The 14,497-nt window shown below is 34.3% G+C and overlaps 1 protein-coding gene across 7 annotated transcripts in view; it reads right to left on the bottom strand.

Annotated features, from left to right (window-relative positions):
• Positions 1–14,497, bottom strand: part of PTBP3 (polypyrimidine tract binding protein 3) — a 106,689-nt gene that overhangs the window by 15,507 nt on the left and 76,685 nt on the right. For 6 of the 7 annotated variants that reach the window (XM_070045705.1, XM_030858998.3, XM_030858996.3 and 3 more), the window contains 3 exons: positions 5,730–5,807; positions 3,086–3,231; positions 2,830–2,863 (listed from right to left, as the gene is read on the bottom strand). In XM_070045705.1, coding sequence (XP_069901806.1) covers positions 2,830–2,863; positions 3,086–3,231; positions 5,730–5,807 — 258 coding nt within the window. The remainder of the gene's footprint in view (positions 1–2,829; positions 2,864–3,085; positions 3,232–5,729; positions 5,808–14,497) is intronic. The other variant, XM_060300623.2, reaches the window with a different exon arrangement.

The following is a 14,497-nucleotide window of genomic DNA, read 5'->3' as shown; positions in this document are numbered from 1 at the left end:
TTGATAAACAGTGCCACCATGCACATATTTGCTCCAGTCAGACATCTGGGAGTCATCTTTTGACTTACCCCTTTCCTTAGACACTTACACATCCAGTCAACTACCAGCACTCACTGATTCTATGGCCTAAATATCTCTCACATTTGTCCACTTCTTCCCATCCTCACTACCATCAAACCTATTATCACCAATTCACATCTGGACTATCATCATAGCCTCCTAACTGATCCCATTACATCCATTTTTTCTATGCTAGTGTTCCCCAAAGTGGGTCCCACATCCCCAAAAGCAGGCAAAATGATTCACTGGGGTGTGGGAGGAAAATAAACTTTTACTTGTACTGATTTGTTTATATAAACCAGTATGAAAAACTGCATTTTACTAATTTTCAACATATAGAAGAAATTATATACAGAAGTTTCTACAATATGAAGGGCATTCTCTCATTTTTTAAAATTTAGTGTATTAATATATATTGCAATTTATGTGGAACAGGGTTTCACCAATATCATAAAAATAAGATCTTTAAACAGTAGCATCATTACCATACTTTGTAATAGGATGAGAGAATGACTATGACAATCTTCAAGGCACACAAAGGAGTATTGGTTATCTTGTGGGCAAGCCCCTAAGAGCAACTAAACTGAAGAGATGAATGGTAGTTTTAAAATTAAAAAAAAAAAAAAGACAAGTATTACAAATTTGCTGCCCTTTTCAGAAATGACAAGTGGCTGAAATAGATACTCTGTAAAAAATAACACACAATTTGTTCTTCAAGCTGAGGGTGATATTTTTCTAAATGAGTGAGAAATTAACTACTTTTGGAAAGAAATGTGCTCTGGCTATTAAAGAGACATGAACATTTAGCATTAATAAATGATTTTGTTAATGAAAATTACATAAATGTGTCATGAATAAAAACTTTTACAGTAACTGCAAATGAGTATAATGTTTCTCTGTGGGCTGATAGAGATATTCTAAAATTGGACTGTGGTAATGGCTGCACAACTCTATAAATTTACTAAAAATCACTGAGTTGTACACCTGAAGTCAGAGAATTGTAATGGCTGTAAATTATATCTCAAAAACGCTGTTAAGGGCTTCCCTGGTGGCGCAGTGGTTGGGAGTCCGCCTGCCAATGCAGGGGACACGGGTTTGTGCCCCGGTCCGGGAAGATCCCACATGCCGCGGAGCGGCTGGGCCCGTGAGCCATGGTCGCTGAGCCTGAGCGTCCGGAGCCTGAGCTCCGCAACGGGAGAGGCCACAACAGTGAGAGGCCCGCGTACCGCAAAAAACAAACAAAACGCTGTTAAAAAAACCTATTGCCGGGCTTCCCTGGTGGCACACTGGTTGAGAGTCCGCCTGCCGATGCGGGGGAAATGGGTTCGTGCCCCGGTCCGGGAAGATCCCACATGCCGCAGAGCGGCTGGGCCCGTAAGCCATGGCTGCTGAGCCTGCGCGTCCGGAGCCTGTGCTCCACAACGGGAGAAGCCACAACACTGAGAGGCCTGCGTACCGCAAACAAAACAAAAAAACCTATTACCCACTCAAAAAATTTGAAACAATTTTCCATCCTCTTAAAAATTCTTCCACATGAAGAGTGAGTTTTAACCCCATTATGCTAATGTTAACAGTTTTCAAGATCAACTAATTTAACAAGAGGAAAAATGGAACTTTTCTAGGTAAAGTACAACAAAATTTAGTGGATTAGACTGAAAAATTAGTATCATAATTATTTAGTACAGCAACAATGAAACACCTCCATTCAAATCACCTATCTTTTTTTTTTTTTTTGGCCGTGCCCACGCAGCTTGCAGGATTCTCAGTTCCCAGACCAGGGACTGAACTTGGGATCTGGCAGTGAAAGCACTGAGTCCTAACCACTGAACCGCCAGAGGATTCCCTTGCATATCTTTATGAGGTATCTTTTTCATTTATGACAACCATTAAGATCAAGTACTAAAATAAAGTGAATTTAGAATCAGTTCGTGGGATACTGAACCAAAATGAAAAAGGTTTTTGAAAATAATGAAGCATATTAAATCATACTTCTCACTAAATGTTAATAGATTTTTATTTTAAAAAGTGTCATATGAAAAATCTTTAAAATATTAAATATCACTTCATTGCTCTTATATTTGTTTGTACATATTATACTAAAGACTATAGTAAAAGATGGATGAAATTTATGAATAATTAATCATATATAGATTAGGAGTACCTGGCTAAATATTTTTTTTAACTGAGAGGCACACTATTGGAAAGTTAGGGGATTATTTTTATAATCAACATCTCATTATGCCTCTCTCCTGTTTACAACTAGTCAATGGATTCCCACTGTTCTTAAGTTAAAAACGAAGCTCTTTAATATAGCTTATAAAGCTCTTAATGACCTTGCCCCTATCCATCTGCCCAGCTTCAACATGTCTCTCCCTTACACTCTTCATTGAGCTTCCTTCATTTCTATGTTCCACGAGTTCTGTCTCTCACTGCTACTATCTGTGAAAGGACATTTGCCCTCCCTTTCTGCCTGGCTAATGTGTCCTCATTTTTCACAAGTCAGCTTAACTATCATTTCTACTGGTACATCATCTTTGATTCCCTCAGCTAGGTTAGGTCTCCTAGCTGTATGTTCCTATTACAATCTCTATTTCCCTTTTTATAAAATTTTGTTGTAACTGTAAACACTTACTGTCTTCCTTGCTATTCTATCCTCAGTGTCAAACACACTAGTAGGCACATAGCAGTAATAAATATTACTGAATGATGCAATATGCTCAATTCACATCATAGATAATATAAAAAACAACAACAAAAAAATTTACTTACCAAATAGGATAAAAAGTCCATGTGGTGTAATAAGCTGTTTGAAAAGGATAACACAAAATATCAGTGTCTAAGTAAAAATTTTAAGTAAGTTTACTTGTTCAAAGCACTGACTTTTTACATGCTGCTTCTATATATACTAGTGATGAATTTTAATAAAAATTCTTAAAATAAACATTTTCATTGAATTTAACTCTAGGTCAGAAGCTACAATACCTCCTCCTGAAAGACTTTTTACATATAATACTTTTCAACTCACATCAGGATTAAGATTGGTGACAAGTAGAACAGAATTTCCCGGTATACCACCAGCCCCAGGAATGGCCATCCTTCCAGTGACGGCAGAGGAGGTGATTGCGAGAGGACCAAGAGCTCCGGGACCTAGTCCAGCTGGGACTGACAGACCTTTTCAAAACATCAAAAGCATTTCATATTCCAGTTATCTGGAGAATTACAACACTTAGTACAACTTAAGTAAATAAATGAAGACAAAAGCAAAAGTAGAGAAGAAAATGTTTCAAAGCTACCATAAGGATAACAAAGGTCAGTTTTCTGCCCTCCAGAGTCTGTCTGGAAGTAGAGCTCTTTATTCGTTGATACTATCATACTTAGTACTTTATTATTTATACAGTGCTTTGCATAGCAACCAAATTCACTGGTCTTAAAGCCATTACGTTTTTCAAAGGGTCTATAACTACAAGTACTCCTTCTATTTCTTAAAACAAATATATTCCAGCACATTTCTCTAAAGCAGATGTTATTTTCATATTGACTTCTACCATAAAACCAGATACATATTTTTGTAAAAAGTCCTTTAGCAGAAGTCACATATATGCATGCTAGGTAGTAATGCATGTTCTAAAACTGGACTGTGGTAATGGCTGCACAACTCCGTAAATTTATTAAAAATCACTGAGTTGTATACCTAAAACAGGTAAATTGTATACATACATTCTGCATGGGGAAAAAACATTTTGTAACCTTGCAAAACATTATTACCATCAAGAACAAATTTATAGAATTCAATATTCTAGAACAAATTTATAGAATTCAATATTCTATAAATTACCATCAAGAACAAATTTATAGAATTCAATATTCTTTTGCAGCAAGAATTTTCAGAGCTCTCTACTCCCCCAGATATTTCAGAACTACTGAAAGTTCTACAATACTGGAATATTGACACTATATACTATACCTAAAACACTACACTTCCTCAGAATGTCCCACTATTTGTATTCTCAGCTTAAAAATTATCTAAGATAAAATCTCTAGTTGATATAAAATAAACCAGTTATTTAATTTATTGATTCTTTAAGCTCAAAATTCCTTATAATAGACAGAGTCTGGCCAGTTTATCACAAATCATGTAATTAAATTGCAATATAGTTTACAATCATACTATTCTGCTTGACAATCTAAGGAAAGTTATTATTACCATCATCTTGCTGAATTTTAAAACCGTGCACATCACCTTCTTAGGGTGGTTGCTTTTCCATGAAATCTATACTCAATAGTCTTTTGCATGACCTCTTCCCATGACCCTGCAACTTTTGAATAACTTCCTTAAGTCTATTATATACCGCCAACACTACACCTTAGCTACACTGTAGGGTATATACATGTGTGTATGTGTATATGTACATCCCCCTGCTACACCTTAAAAGTCTTATCAACTCAGGAGCCCTCTTTACACATTTTTTCTCTTTCTTAACATCTAATACAGTGTTTTATACATACAGTGTGTAGAAAGAAATAACTAAAATGAGGGAAACCATATATCACTACCTCCAAATGTATAAAAATTAAACTTTTGGGAGCTTCAAACACATAAAAACAATGTATAATGCCTTCATTTTAATGGGATAGGTAGAATTACTCACTTAATTAAACATACGTTAAGATGTCTTAAAACCACCAAAAACCTAAAACTTAAATGAACCTCAACCTTTTAAATCACTCTTTTCTTTTTAGTTAACTTCATCCTCTCCAGTGAAGAGAGTAGTTAAAATTCCCAGAATTAGAAAGGTAGGATACAAAGATTACTGCCAGAAAGCAACTATGTTGCAATTTAAAATAGTTATATTCATAAATCACCTGGAAGCTGTAAAAAGGTACTGTGTAGACTAGGCTTAACACTAAACCACTCTTCTTTCTAATCACCAACCTCAAGTGTATTCTTTAAGCACCAGCAATAAAATCATAAAGTATTTTTTTCTCCTCCTTAAGTTATGATCAAATTCATTTTGTTTACTATTTGGAAAAGAGTCAGAGAGCCATTATCAAAGTATTAACCGATTGCTATCTCTTAATTATTTCTATTACTTAAAGAAAAAAATATATTTTTTTCCTGAAATAAAACAGCATGCATACCCTCTACGGTAATCTTCTAAACCCATTAATCAAAAAAACAAAAAAAGAGGATTTACAAATAAGTTTAACAGTAAATGTTTATTAATTCAAATGTTTGCTGACTGCATACTATGTATTAAATGCCATCAAAGGCATTTAAGGACTCAAAGATAAATAACACACAAGTCTGTTTAACATGTAATTGATAAGCTTATAAGCAAGCAGTTCATATATTTTGTATAATAACCAAAAAGGCAAATCAGAGATTATTAATATAGTCAACCTATAGTTATCTGTGCCAATGGCAAGTATAAATGATGCAGAATATATAAGGGAATTTTGGAGTTGAGAATGGAACCACAGAGAATTATTTATAAACACAAGGAAGCTGTGCATCATATAGTGTACATGAGCCACTTCTATGACTGAAACACCTAATGCTTTTATTATAAATCCTTCAAATATGGTAATATTTTTCATTTTGATAAGTTCCTGGAAAATATAGACCATCATTAAGAAATCATTTCAAATTCAACTTTAGAGTTAGTCACCTGTAGCTTGAGGAAATCCAATGGCTGGGGCAAATCCAGCAGCCCCTGCATATGGTGAGGAAATTATTCCTGGTGCACCTAACGGGGAAGAGAAGCTAAAATAAATACACTACCTTCTATAAATATGGTTATAGCAATAGAAAATGGCTATATGAAGGTGTATTACTGACAAAGAGATTCTGTTACAGAGTAAAGATTTGTTCAACAGGTGATCCTTAATGGTAAGTAAAGAGCCTCTGCCACTTTCAGAGGCTAACCCCTTTCAACTGGGTTCAAGGTTCAAGAGTACAGCTAAAATATTATTTAATTTTGAGTTATTAGTTTGCTACTTAGTTTTAGTTTATTTAGTTTTGTTATTTAAGTTGATATTCTTGTCCTTATTTAGAGCATTGTTTCTATGAAAAATCATCAAATACTTATTAAATTGTACTGTACCTGGGGGGTACTGTGCTGACAAAAAGAAATATGGAATAAAAATCCTTGCCTTTGAGAGGTTTTACAAACTAAAAGTATGAATTACAGGAGATTCACAGGCTGAGGATATATGGGTTTAATACAAATATACTGTAAGTGGTCTAAGAAGAAGGGATTGCAAAGGATCACTGTGATTGTTTGAAGGTCTCTCAGGAGGTAAAACTTGAGCTGGACATTCAGTAAGTGAAAAGCAGTGTTTAGTGTGCACTGGATGCTAAACAAAGGCTGGTATTCCCTCTCCTTTTAGAAGCCTGGTGACTGTGAACCATCAATAAAAACAAGAGTTAGTTCCAATGGAGGAGTCAGTACTAGTAGGAAAACAATTTGGTTTGGGACAAGTTAAGGTTGAGGTGATAGTGAGAAACTCAAATGGGAATGCCACAAGTGGAAATGAGGGGGCAAACTCAGAATTTCTAACTATTACAAGACACAGATTTGTAAATCATCTATATAGAAATAAGTGTGAAAGCCATATGAATGAGAGCTCCGCTAAAAAGGGCACAAGGCAAGAAATGAAGAAAGCTAAAAATAGAACCTGGGAGTATTAGTACACTTAAGTGGTAGAGGAAGGAAGAGGAACATTCTAAGGAAAAGAGAAAAACCTTAGAAAGCAAAACAAAACAGTGAATTATAGTCCCTCAGGATCTAGAGACATAGAGTTTTAGGGGAGGGGGCCTTCCATAAAAGTCAAAGAGAGTGAGAAATGTAAAAGGTAAACAATAGTTTTAGAGCAACAGTGAGAAGCTAGACTGTAAGAGTCAAAGGGAAGGTTTTGGGGTTTTTTACCTTAATGATAGGCTGATATGCATATTTATAGGAGGAAGTATGTAGGCTACATTTTCCAGAGGAGTTAAAAGATCATATAAGTTTATTCTCTTCATTAAAGATAATTATTTAACAGAATTTATTAAATATGTAGCTGTGATTAAAATAATTCAAGAAAATACAGTCATTGAGAGACTTCAGGGACAGAGCTAGCAGAGAGAACCAACAATAAATGAAGACACAGAAAATGAGAATAACTGACAGAGTGATGAAATAAGAAGGGAAACATATTTATTGAAAGCACATTAGGAGGCAAGCATTCTTCTAGTGCTGAGGAAGCAATGAATAAAGCAGACAAGAATCTCTGCCCTTGCTAAACTTACATTCAAGTAGGCTCAAGATCATAGGTAAAATGAAAACAGAAACAGACTCACAGACTTAGAGAATGAACTTACGGTTACCAGTGGGGAAGGGTGGGGGGGAGGGATAATTAGTGAATTTGGGATTGACATGTACACACTGCTATATTTAAAATAGATAACCAACATGGACCTATTGTATAGCACAGGGAACTCTGTTCAGTATTATGTAACAACCTAAATGGGAAAAGAATTTGAAAAGAATAGATACATGTATATGTATAACTGAATCACTTTGCTGTACACCGGAAACTAACAAAACACTGTTAATTAACTATACTCCAATATAAAGTAAAAAGTTAAAAAAAAAGATGATAGGTAAAATGATTCACTTTCATAACAGAAATAACTATATTTAAGGCATAAAGGAAGACTTATCAGAGAGGCTTCAGTACAGGTATAAGTTATCGCGAAAATTTACACTAGAAAATTAAACATACGAAGAGATATGGTAGGGATTCCCTGGTGGTGCAGTGGTTAAGAATCCACCTGCCATTGCAGGGGACACGGGTTCGAGCCCTGGTCCAGGAAGATCTCACATGCTGCGGAGCAACTAAGCCCATGCGCCACAACTACCGAGCCTGCGCTCTAGAGCCTCCAAGCTACAACTACTGAAGCCCAAGCGCCTAGAGCTCGTGCTCCGCAAAAAGAGAAGGCACCGCAATGAGAAGCCCATGGACTGCAATGAAGAGTAGCCTCTGCTCACCGCAACTAGAGAAAGCCCGCATGCAGCAACGAAGACCCAGCGCAGCCATAAATAAATAAATAAATTTTAAAATATATTTTTTAAAAATAAGAAGAGATACTGTAGATTGTATTACTGTTGCCAAGTATTCACTTGACCCTTCCATGTAACTCTGGTCAGTCATGTGACTTGCAGTGTCTCCTGTGGGAGAAGCATACACTTCTATGCAACACCCACCGCACACAGTCATGTGATAGGAACACACGGACAAACAGGACATAAACTGCCTCTATGCAGAAGCTTTAAGAGGCATTATGAGTTTACACCAGCTCTCTTATTTTTTTACTCTCTGCCACAAGAATGCCATGTCTCAAATGTAGTGACACCTTCAGCCTGGGCCCTCCATCAAAAAGACATGTGAAGGAAGTTTGCAAAAGCTGATTTGCAGCTGTTTAAGTGTCAGTCATGTGAGAGGAATAAATGTTAATTGCTGTAAACCACTGAGATTTGTGGCAAGGGCAAGGGACCTACTTTTAAAACAAAACAAAGAGACTAATACAAATGGCTATGGGGTGGGGGGTATGAGGCAGAAGACTTGTAGTAGGTTTTAGAGAAATGAGGAAAATTCTTGAGATAACACTCACTGAACATTAAATAGCAATAAATGAAAGAACTGGCAAACAATTACCAGGGCCAAATTTTAAATAATTGTTTCCAAGTAAAATATGATTAACAAGAACATTTGTTAATACTCGACAAAAGAATCATTTGCAAAGTTTCTGTAAATCTACATTCCTCAAATAAGCAGAAACAGAAACATTTTAGCAAAGTAACCAGTTAGGCAATGGTTTACACAAACTTTTAAGAAAAAGGTTTAAGATTCGCATAACTAAGAATACATATTTTACATTTGGAAAAGGTACTACCACAACAGCAATTAAGGTAATACAAATGAAGAGATAACATTTTTACCTATGAAATCAGTTTATCAGTGTTATTTATAATAGCAAAGCCCTAAAGAAACAAGCTTAATGTCTAAATTGAAGAATTATTATATAAATTATGAGTCACTAGACAAAATACAGAGCCATTTAAAATATTACAAAGAGTATGTACTATGTAAAAAAAAGCACAACTATTTTGTTTTTCAAAAATGCTGGTACAGTAGCAGACTAAACTTTTTGAGTAACTCAAAAAGAAAAAAAGTAGAAAAAGAAATATCTAATTGCAGAAAAATAACTGCAAAGATTTCAGACACTGGAATTATCAGATTTGATTTGATTTGATTTTTAAATAGTATGTTTGAAGAAATAAAAGCCATGCTGAAAAATATCTGTAGGGAAGATACTTTAAAAAAAAAAAAGAACCAAGTATCAATAAAATTTCTAGAAATAAAAAGCACAACTATTGAAATCCAAAATTATCAGACAAATTTAACAACAGATTAGACAAAGGTGAAGAGACCATTAGTAAAATGAAAGTCCCTAAGGAATTATTTAGGATGCAGCTCAGAGAGATAAAGAAATAGAAAATATGAAAGAAAGTTTGAGATACTCAGAGTAAGAGAGTATAACAGGTCTAATCAAAATTCCAGAAAGTAAGAAAAGAAACAGTGTGAAGGAGAAATATATGAGAAGATCATTTCTAGTATCAGTAAAAGACAACAATCCACCAAATGAAGAAGCTTTTTGAGCTCCAGGTAGAAAAAATAAATCCTTAAACAGACACATCATACTGAAACTGTAGACATCAAAGATGAAAAAAAAAATCTAAAGAATAGCCAGAGAGAAAACAGCAGTAATTAGGTTGACAGCTGACCTTCCAAGAGCAACAATGAAAACCAGACTATTGTGTACTGATTTCTCTAATACATTGAAAAAACAAAACAAAACAAAAAACTGTCAACCTAGAACTCTATATATCTTTTAATACTGACAACAAAATAAAGACATTTCTGGGGAAATGAACACTTCAAACATGTTAACACAGACCTTCCCCTTAAGAGAATAATAAAGGATATCCTTCCGGCAAAAGGTAAGCAATCCCAGATGGCATATCTGAGTTGCAAGAAGAAATGAAAGGCCTTAAGAGAGTTATATATGGCTTAATCTAAATGAATATTGATTGTATAAAATAATTAACAAATTGAAATGTTAAAATCTAAAAAGTTTTAAACATAATAATATCTTGAGTTAGGAGGAGGTAAGAGAAGGTAAAAGGAGTTAAAGTGTCCTAAAGTTCTTATATAAGAAAAGATTACAGGTATCAATTAACTCTATATTTTGGTAAAATAAGTATGAAAGTTAAAAATCCTAGATGAAAATACAAAACAGTGTTAAACTTCGAAAACAGTAGTGGAAAAAACCAAATAATAAATAAACATTAATTCAACAAATATTTTTTGTGTCTATTTTGTGTCAGGCACAAACTAAGTAGAGAAGAAAAAAAACTACCTTGGTGAAGCTTATTTCGACTGATGAAAACAGAATTAAACAATAAACACAGTAAATAAGTTAACTGCATACATAAGAAGGTGATAAATACTACTAAAAAAATAGAACAGGAAGAATCAGGAGTACTGAGGGAAGGCTGGTCAGGGTAGGTCAAAGAAGGCAGCAGGAGCAAAATCTGAGGGTACCTGGGAGAAAAGCCCTCCAGGAAGAGGGAATAACTAGTGGGAACAATCTGGAGGTGGGAACATACCTAACATGCTTTAGAGGGATGTCAGTTTGGTGGGCAAAAGGAGCAAGGGAAGAACATCAAAGGAGATATGTCAAAAGAGTAAAATTGAAGTGGATGGTATAGGGCTTGCAATCCAATGTAAGGATGTGGGCATTTAATACTCTGAAAAAAATGGGAGCCTTTGGAGGGTTGTCAGCATTAGACTGAAATGATATGACTTATTTCTCTTTTCTAATTTACATACAATAAACTGTACAAGTACAAAAGGCAACTGATCTGCTTTCTGTCACTAAAGATTAGTTTGCATTTTACAGAATTATATATAAACAGAATCATATACCAGGTGTTCTTTTTTATATGGTTTCTTTCATTCATAATAATGTTTTGTCTGGCTTCTTTCATTCAACATAATCCTGTTGTCCTTAACGATTTATTCCTTTTTATTGCTGAATAGTACTTCATAACATCGATAAACTACATTTTGTTTATCCATTCACCTGTAATAGAATATTTCCAGATTTTGGCCATTACAAATAGAATTGCTATGAACGTTTGCATACAGGTATTTGTGTGGACACTAACTTTTTCACTTCTCTTGGGTAAATGCCTAGGTTATATTGTAGGTGCACATTTAACTTAAGTAACTGGCAAACTCTTTACCAAAGAGTTTCCTAAATTTTACATTGCCATCAACACAGTATGCTAGTAAAAGATGCTCTACATCCTTGGTACAGGAAACTTTTTAAACTCTAGCTATTCTAGTGGGTATGTAATAATATCTTACAGTAATTTAATTTCCATTTCCCTGATGACTAGAGATGTTGAGCACCTTCTCATGTGTTTACTGCCATTCATATACCATCTTCTGTAAAATATCTTGTCAAATCTTCTGGCCATTTTTTAATAGTTTGTTTTCTTATTACTGAGCTATAAGAGTTCTTTATATAACTTGATATAATTGTCTTATATATATGTGTTGCAAATATTTTCTTCAATGTCTACAGCTTACCTTGTGGTTTTCTTGATGGTACCTTTCAATCAGTGAAACTTTTAAATGTTGATGTACGTACAATATATAAATTATTTCCTTTCATGGTTTGTACTTTTTGCGTTTTACCTAAGAAACTTTTGCATATCCCAAGGTTACAAAGATTTTCTAAGTTTTTTTTTTAAATATAAGATTTATTTATTTGTTTGCTTTGTTTTGGCCGTGCCACACAGCATGGCATATGGGATCTTAGTTCCCTGAACAGGAATTGAACCCACGCCCCCTGCAGTGGAAGCTTGGAGTCTTAATCAGTGGACCACCAGGGAAGTCCCCTCTCCTATGTTTTATTCCAGGAGTTTTATACGTTTAAGTTTTACATAGAGGTCTAAGATCCATTTCAAGTCAATGTGTCAGTATGGTGTGAGATACGGATCAATGTTTATTTTCTTTCCAATATGGATATCCACCTGTCCAAAACTACTTGTTGAAGGATTTTCCTTTCTCTATTGAATTTTTACACTGGTAATTTTGCTCAAAATCAACTGAGTACATACATGTGGGTCGATTTCTAGACTTTATATGCTGCTCCATTAATTTATCTAACCTTTCAACACTATCAAACTGGTTTGACTACTGCAGCTTTATATTAAGCCTTGCATTTATTTCCTTTTACTATTTTAGATACTTTTCCATTTCTATGCAAATTTTAGAAGTTCAGTGCATCTTACTAAAGTAAGAGAAAAATTAATTAGAGTAGAGAAAGAAATACGAGTTTATCAAGGTTGCTGAATATGAAATCAAGAAACAACAACACTGCATTTGTGTATTAGTAACAACTTAAAAACCAAATAACAGTGATGGCTAAAACTTACAGGGCACCATTCTAAACTCTTTACGTATATTAGCACATTTAATATTCCTCACAACTCTTACCTGTTAAATACTATTATTATGTTCATTTCACATATAAAGAGACAAAAGTACAGAGCAGTTAAGCAATCTGCCCAAAGTTACACGGATCATAAAGACTGGTCTAGAATTAGAATCTAAAAAGTATGGCTCTTAGGAATAATTCTAACAAAACATATGCAAACCTTTATGGGGAAAAGTCACCAAACTTTACTCAAAGACACTAAATAATATACAAATGAATGGAGATATATACAATATTCAAAGACTGGAAGACGCTATTGTAAAGGTGTCAATTATCTTCTAAGTGATTTATAAAGTCAATATAATCCAATCAAAACCCTAATAGTGCTTTTTTTCCCCTTTGAGGACTTGAAAAGCTGATCCTAAAATTCCTAAGTGTAAATGGTCAAGAATTGCCAAGATACTCTTGAAGAATAAGTAAAGAGACTTAACTCTATCAGACATTGAGACTTGTGGTAATGACAAAAAGAAAGACAAATAAATAGACCAATGGAACAATGCTCAGAAAACTACTCATGCATATATTAACCTCAAATTAATGGTATGTGTTAATTCTGAAACTACTTTTTGTGTATTATAGGATTGAGCAAATAATATGTTGAGGCTAATGGAAACTAGATTTCTCATTCTTGAAGAAGGGAATCACCAATATGAAAAAAAGGGTGCTGAATTGGAATTGGAGTTATCAGTTAAAACTTGCGGTTTTTTAAAACACAAACACACACATGCACACACACACAGAGAAATATATTTATGAAGTACACATACACATATATCCTAGTCATGCCCATTTAAAGTTCCTAGAAGCAGTGACACCCTATTAGCAATAAGCACATATAATGCCTTGATACTGATTTCCAAATACTATTTCCTACTAAAAGGAACCAGGGCTCATTGGAGTAACAGCTGACTGCAGTGTTATGGCAGGGAAAGTAAAGAAGATCTGAAATATCTTCTGCCAGAAAGTAAGGAAGTGTTCAAACAATGATGAAGGTATGTCAAAAGGCCACAGAAGCTAGTGGCCACTGGCCAAATCTGGGAGAGTTTGAACATAAAGTGAAAAATGATACTGTGAAATTATTACCCATAGAATAAAATAAGAACCTACAAGTTCATATTAACATGAAAAAATAAATACAATGAATAGTAAATAAGCCACAGAGAGCTAATGCACTGTATAATGAATACAGACAACAATATTATACTAAAACTGTGTAATGTGATAAATATCACTACATCTGAATCATACTACAATATATAAATACATAAAAGTAGCACATTATAAACCTTAAATTCACACGAATTTATGTAATAAAAATGAATGAATGAATGAATGGAGTGTTGGTAAGAAAAAAGTTCTTTATAATAAAATCCCAGCTAATAAATGAGAAGGAATGACAGAATTAGCAAATCACCAATATAGCAACAACTACCACAGTAACAACTAATTTAAGCAATGGATGTTAAAACTAAAGGGTGAAAAGTCATAAGAAACAGGCTATTTTTATAGTCTCAACGTATCCTCCTTATAAGGATATGTTGTTAATTACAAAGAGAAAAACAGTAACTTTACAGGGAAGAAATTTGGCAGAAACCACCTTAAGTGATCAAGGTTAATATCACCAGGAATAGGATAAAGTGGCATTATGTGTCTCCTGATGTAATGAAATGAGAAAGACACAACATTATTTCAGCCAAAAAACCAGACATGCATGTTGGGAGAAATTCTATTATATACCCAACCCTGAACTCTTCTAAAATTTTAAAGGTCATAAAAGACAAAGAATGAGGAAATGTTCCAAATTAAAGGACTCTCAAGAAA

Source organism: Globicephala melas, chromosome 6, assembly GCF_963455315.2.
Source record: "Globicephala melas chromosome 6, mGloMel1.2, whole genome shotgun sequence".
NCBI lineage: Eukaryota > Metazoa > Chordata > Mammalia > Artiodactyla > Delphinidae > Globicephala > Globicephala melas.
Note: the sequence above shows the minus strand (reverse complement) of the source record. Positions and strands in the feature narration are given on the sequence as shown.